This window comes from Copadichromis virginalis, linkage group LG6, assembly GCF_057382275.1.
Source record: "Copadichromis virginalis isolate Kocher_CV1m ecotype Utaka linkage group LG6, C_Virginalis_male_GT1.1, whole genome shotgun sequence".
Taxonomy (NCBI): Eukaryota; Metazoa; Chordata; class Actinopteri; order Cichliformes; family Cichlidae; genus Copadichromis; species Copadichromis virginalis.
The window spans coordinates 27,095,147-27,101,627 of NC_140623.1; the positions used below are offsets into that span (position 1 = coordinate 27,095,147).

The 6,481-nt window shown below is 40.1% G+C and overlaps 1 protein-coding gene across 1 annotated transcript; it reads right to left on the reverse strand.

Annotated features, from left to right (window-relative positions):
• Positions 1-961: 961 nt before the first annotated feature.
• s1pr5b (sphingosine-1-phosphate receptor 5b) lies at positions 962-5,271 on the reverse strand. Its single transcript, XM_085459570.1, has 2 exons — positions 5,122-5,271; positions 962-3,805 (listed from the first exon to the last, which is right to left on the reverse strand). Exon 2 carries the CDS (start codon positions 3,536-3,538, stop codon positions 2,327-2,329), a length of 1,212 nt encoding a protein of 403 aa, XP_085315696.1. The 5' UTR covers positions 3,539-3,805; positions 5,122-5,271; the 3' UTR covers positions 962-2,326.
• Positions 5,272-6,481: the final 1,210 nt, after the last annotated feature.

Consider the following 6,481-nt stretch of genomic DNA (forward strand, 5'->3'; position numbering starts at 1 on the left):
AGTGCTATACATATAATATAAATAAATGCAGTAAGGGAGTCCTCTTCCTTACAGTCGATGTGAAGGGCCAGTGAGAGTGAGGCGATAGTCATTCTTAATCACTGGTTGACAGGAAAACAAACAAACAAACAAAAAAACTTACTGTTCAGTGTTTATTAAAGGTTACATTGGGTGCACTATTACACTTGGTGTGCTGGGCGTTATTGACAGCTTATTTCTAACAGTGGTGTGACATTTAAAAAAAACCCTGAAAAACCACATACCAACTTCTTTTATTTATAAGTCACTGGTGGTCATGACTTCGAACAGTTGAGTCTGCTGCAGTAAAAATCAAGCTGGAGGACAGGAAAGATTCCCTGACTTGATGACCTCTGCCAGCAGGCACAGTGGATACAGCAAACCCCTGGAAGACGGGTTTATGGTTGACTGCAGAATGCCTTTAGGGCAAAGACAGTTAAAATCACATGAAAAAAATCTGCTGTCTGTCACACTAGACATGCTTTGCATTATTGACTTTTTTTTTAACAGTGGCCTGACAAAACAACAACAACAACAACAACAACTGAAAAACCATTTAGCAGCTTCTTTTAGTTTTCTGCAAATCAATCAGTATCTTTCCATTGTAGCTTAACTGGATACATAACATGTAGAGAGATTACACGGCTGTTAACTATGACTGGCAATGTGGAGGCCAGATTAGTGTGAGGTGATAGTAACTCTTAACCACTGGTTAAGAAGTATTTATTTAAAAGAGGCATTGTGTGGAGGTTAAGCCATACTGAGACGGGCTAAAGTTGAAGTATATAGGTCAATGCCATTACCAGATGTGAAATGAGGGAGGCTGACTTCCTGCGATACTTCTTCGCTTAACCACAGCTACACTAACACAGTAATACACACTGATGCACTTAAGAATGCTGCAGGGTACTAACAGTGAAAATAAATTGAAAACCCATTGGAATGTTTTAGAGAAACACTTTATTTCTTTTATGAAAAGAAACACAAATTTTGCTAACATTTTCTTGTTACAAAATATATATATAATTTACAATAGAGATATATAAAATATGCTCACAAATACATCAAGTTCACTACATACATTTTAGTACAAAAAACCCACAACCTCATTTAATCAATTAAAGTCTTGAATGACGTAAGAAAAAAAATCATTCAGTACCTTTAACTGAAATGTTCTGTTAACTTGATGAACGATGAAAGGAAGCACTGAAACAATTGCTCGGTAAATTTATACCAGATTAGAATGATCTGTAACTTACAAAGGCAGAAATATTTTAATCCATAAAAATTGTGATGCAGCTGAATGAACGTTTTCCTAAGGTTGTCTTCTTCACAAGCTGCAATGTAAAGCCTTGACATGATGCAACTGCAGCTGATTTGGTTTCAGTTGGAGTTAAGCTGTCAGCCAGTGGAAAGTAAACATTACTTGTAACATTATCTTTCAGTTAATCCCATGCTAAGTATGCTGACATTTTGTAAATGCAGCAGTTTTTACTGCAGATGTCAGGCTGACATTTCAAAAAAACTGGACACGACCCCAACAACTTTCCACGTCTACCGCAGATAGGTTAACCATCTGTCATTTCAAAACTGTCAGGGGGTTTTAATTCCGCACCTCCTCTCCCACATACTTTATTTGCATTCAGCATTCAGTAATTTCAAGAAGGGTGCCACCTCTTTCCTGTCAACTTAATTCCTTTGCATCACATACACAGATATGTGTAACCAAACATCTACGCGTGCAAATCTAGCACACGATCAGTCTTCGAACCAGCGAAATCCAGGTGTCTGCAGATTACACACTGTAACTGTTAGGAGTTTTAATTCTGACTTTAAGGCACTTAAGAAACTGCAAGAGGAGAAACGTTAGCCTCCATATTATTCCAGCAAGTACATAGTTTTCAGTCTTTCACTCTTTGAGTTTACAGAAGCATCCTTCTAAGCTTCACACAAAATACAGAAGCCCAGGAAAATAATTGAGTCCAAGGTTGCATATGTCAGTGCAAATTAATAAAGGAGACATATTGCTAGCATCATATACATAAAAACCATTGCGTGTTCACATTTGAAATACATCCTTTGCTCTCTGGTTTGGTATGCTTCATCAAAATGAAATTCGGTGATTCAGTTATATTGCCATAACTGCGCCACACTGTCAGAGGTGAGTCATCGTCTTTCATACGCCCCCCTTTCTTTGTCTCTTTGAAAAAAAAAACCACAGAACTGTTTCTCAATAGTGTATGTGCTACATATCCTCTATTGAGCGGGAAACCCATTTACACATTTTGGACACAGTCAGTCAAAGTCTTTATGACTTGAAAAGTTTGGGGTATAGGGCTTTAATTGTAGATGGAGTGGTGATGACATTTCCAGACGAAATGGTGGTCTCCAGACCCGGTTCTAACTTCTGGGAGGCCACCTCAGTTTTACTGAAACTGCACTCCAGGAATGGCATCCCAATCTTCTTCACCTGCCCATCCGACGTCATTAGACACGGCCGACAGAGGAGCCTCAGAATGGCCCTCCTCATGTCCTTACTGGTCAGTGTGTAGATGATGGGGTTGAGGAGCGAGTTGATAATGGCTACTCCCAGGAAGTACTCAGCCTTGTAGAGCACAGAGCATCCACGGATGGGGCAGGAAAAATCTATCAGGAGGAGAATGAAAAGGGGCAGCCAACAAGCGATGAAGACTCCCAAGACAATGGTGACTGTCTTGAGGAGAGCAATGTACTTCTCTGACTTCCTGGCTAAGCCCTTCCTTATGCTGCCTGACAAGCCGAGCCGCTGGCGCTGTGTGTTGGTGCGGACGATGCGGAAAACACGCACATAAAGCACCACGATGGCCAAGAGCACAGCGCTGAAAACAGACACACAGCACAGAATGTAGCTTTTGGCATAAAGCGGGAGCACCGTTGAACACTGGTCCAGTCTGCGGATGCAGTTCCATCCCAATATTGGGAGGATTCCCAAAAACCCTGCCACGGCCCAGCTCGCACCAATTAGTGCCAACATGCGTCCCCGCTTTGCCCCATGATACGGCCTCATGGTCACCATAGTGACATGGCGTTCAATCGCAATGGCTAGTAGACTAATTATAGAGGCAGCCAGAGTGATAAAGACCCCTCCCTCCCGGAGGAACCACATCACTGGTGTCAGTTTTAAAGTATTTTTTCCCGATAGGAGGATATTGACCATGTAGGCAATACCAGCCAGCAAGTCTGACAGAGTCAGGTTTCCCAGCAGGTAATACATGGGCAGGTGGAACTTTTTATTCCTCCAAATGGCAAGCAGAACCACAGTGTTCTCCAGGATGATGAGGACACACACCACCAGTAAGGCAATGCTTTCAGGTTTGAGCCTATCACGGTTGCTCAGCTTCTCAGTGTAGTTGTAATGCTTTTCAATGACAGATTTGTCCTGGTATTCACAGAAGAACTGCAGGTAGCATGAACATGAGGGAGTAGTGGAGGTGGGGGGTGAAGCTGAAGTCACTCTACTGGAAGAATTTAAAGCCTCCATGCCTGATGTTGCTTTTCTTCTATTCTGTGTGCACTCAGTAGCTACAAAGTCATCTTTGATGATATGCTTTCAGTAGTAGGAGCGGTGAAGAATTTATCAAATGGATACCCACTCTCACAGAAAATGCCAGAGCCCTTTCAATACATAGAGGGATTACATGCAGCATATACAGTGTAATCCTCCAGGATCCTCAGATGTTTTCTTTGCCCCTTTTTGCCAGCAGAGGGTGGTTTTGAGCTCTGCCTGGTTAGAGAGCTTAGACATGCACTGCAAAAAGACATGAGAATAGAGCATAAAAATGATGGCAAGATGAAATGCAGAATCAGTGAAATTGAAAATAACTGCTTAAAATTGTCACAGTTTTAAATGTACATATTAAAGTGGATATTTACTGGTTCCATAATCTGACATTTGGCCCAAAAAGATTGAGCGCATCAAATCTGATGAATCCAAAGAAACCAAAGTGTAGGCTGAACATATGAAATCTATTGCTGCATCGTCTGACAGATACATGTACAGGCAAGTATGAATGCATATTCAATTTCATTTAACTTAGGCTTGACCTCTTGTTATTCACTAAAACAGATGAGAGAAAGTAACTATTGCTGTTTGTGTGTGCTGGGCTGAATAAGATGCAGAGAGCAGAGGGGTAAATTTAATGTCAGACGGACATTTAGGTTTTGCAGCTGTGTATAAACTAAATGCCAGTTACTCTAAGGTTGTTAGACAAGAACCATCACACTGTGTGCGTTTGATTTGACACACATGCAGCTCATTTTCATTGTGTACATGACGTGTGTTTGAAGCTAACTTCACATATGCAAATCTACTTTAAACCCTCAAAGTTTAATACAGAAACAGCACGTCTGAAGTTTACGCCATTGGCCAATTCCAATATAAATACACTGATGGATTTAGCCATTAGGCTGGATACAGTCAGGGGTGATTAAGTTTACATTCTTTTCAGTCTCTTTTTGTGTGAAGGATTTTTCCCCCCTTTTTCTTGAGTCATGTGTTAACATTTAACAAATGTTCTGGAGGCTTGAACTCATTTAGCTCACTGGCAAGAATTTGGGAAATGAATGCAACATGAGCATAGTGTCTGTGTGTCGGCTCTCTCCATTGTACAGTCATGATTTACATAATGTAGAAAAGTATGAATGAAGATTATAAAAGCATACCAGGATTTCTGTGTCAAATGATGTCACTATGAGCATTTGTATGCGATAACTAAAGCACTTTTTTTCTTTCAAAGATTTCAAACTCCCTGGAAAAATGTTTTTTTTCCCCTGTATATCACTTAGAGAGAAATATCTATAAATGTTAGTTAAGATATTTTGGCATCCTTGCTTATCCCTGGTATGACAGTGATAAAAAATACAAAAAAAAAAAAAGCAAGGTTAAGATGTTACAAATACATTTTTACGCAAATCAGGAAAATATAAAGCCTGTGTTCTAAACTGTATAAACAAGCCTTAACTTCAACTTCAACTAAAACAAAGTGTCTAAAGAAAAAATGGTAACAATATTGTCAAATTTTGAATCAGACATGGGAAACACAAAGAAAGAACGAAAGAAATTACCTGGGAAATGTTGTAGTATTACTTTTATCCTGCACTTCATTTGCTGTTCAGTCATCAGAATCCAGACAAGCACACCACGTAAGTCACAGTCAAACTGACGAGGCAGAGGAGTGAAGTGCGACCTTAGCTGAAACATGCATCAGCTTCGGGGGTTGGTCTTAGCCTGAACTGTCTCTCCCCCTTACATTCCCTCTCTCTTCTTCTCTCTTGCTCACTCTTGCACATTTGCACAGATAGTGTGTGCGCGTGAACACATACAGAATACATGCAGATGTGTGCCGCTTCAGATGAGCTGGTGCAGAGATCTTTATCACATTTCATTGTATTCTGTGAATCTCAATATACGACATCGGTAGTCGTGATTATAGTTCAAGGTTCATGTTGTGTTAGTGATGAACCAACAAATATAAACGGATGATATCAACTGAATTTTTCTTATTTCATCACAAAGCCTTGCCCTCTCATTAAATATAGAAAACATAATGACAACATAGGAAATGTTTCTGGGTCTCTGATTAAAATCTAAACTGCCCTCATTTCCCTTTAAGTGTTACCGCTATTATTACAGGTGCTGTTAAATAAAGGGAAAAAAATCCAAAACTAGGGAGAACACTGACTTAACACATACATAATCATAATTAGAATCATTTTTAAGTATTTATGTGTTCCCATGAATAACTGCTATGCTACAACTCTTCAGATACATTTCGTACACTGAAACTTTGCAACTACTTGGAAAAAAACTGGAAGAACCAGTTTTGAACACTGCAGCAACAGTCCCACTCTGGGCCAAGTGAAATAAGGACATCGAGCTTTTTTTTCTGTCAAGTTCCACAGAAATTCGATTTAGCCGTCTCATGTTATCTGTTCTAAAAACTCTACTTTTACAGTGAGGGAAGTGAAAGGAATCTAATTCACATGGTTCAAGCCCACAGTGACATCCCAGTTCTCAGAACCTGATTGTAGCATGCTTTGACACGCTTCAGCAGGTTACCTGTGAAACCTCCCCTGCAGGGCTTGCAGACCGTTTATCAGAGCTAAACAAAGCAGGGGAGAGGTAAGTGTGAAGCAATGCAAGTTAAACAAAACTTTTGTTGGTTTGTTGTGGGTTTCAAAGCTGACACTTGGAGTTGTGCAAATGCACACACTGCTCTGTAGAAGGAGAAACACTGAAAGTGATTGAATGCATGTGAAAAAGCTATGTAACTCAAATAACTTTCTCTGCCCACAGGTTCTGACAGTTCAGATTCCTGCTCTTTATCCGTCTGTTCCTCTGATTCGTTACACCACTGTATTCAAACAGAGGCTACCTTCTACCGAACCTGTTTGGTGTGGCAAATATAACTGGTTTAGCTAAAGG

Excerpts from the sequence above, each read along its gene's own strand:
- s1pr5b (XM_085459570.1), bottom strand. The coding sequence starts at position 3,538 with ATGGAGGCTTTAAATTCTTCCAGTAGAGTGACTTCAGCTTCACCCCCC.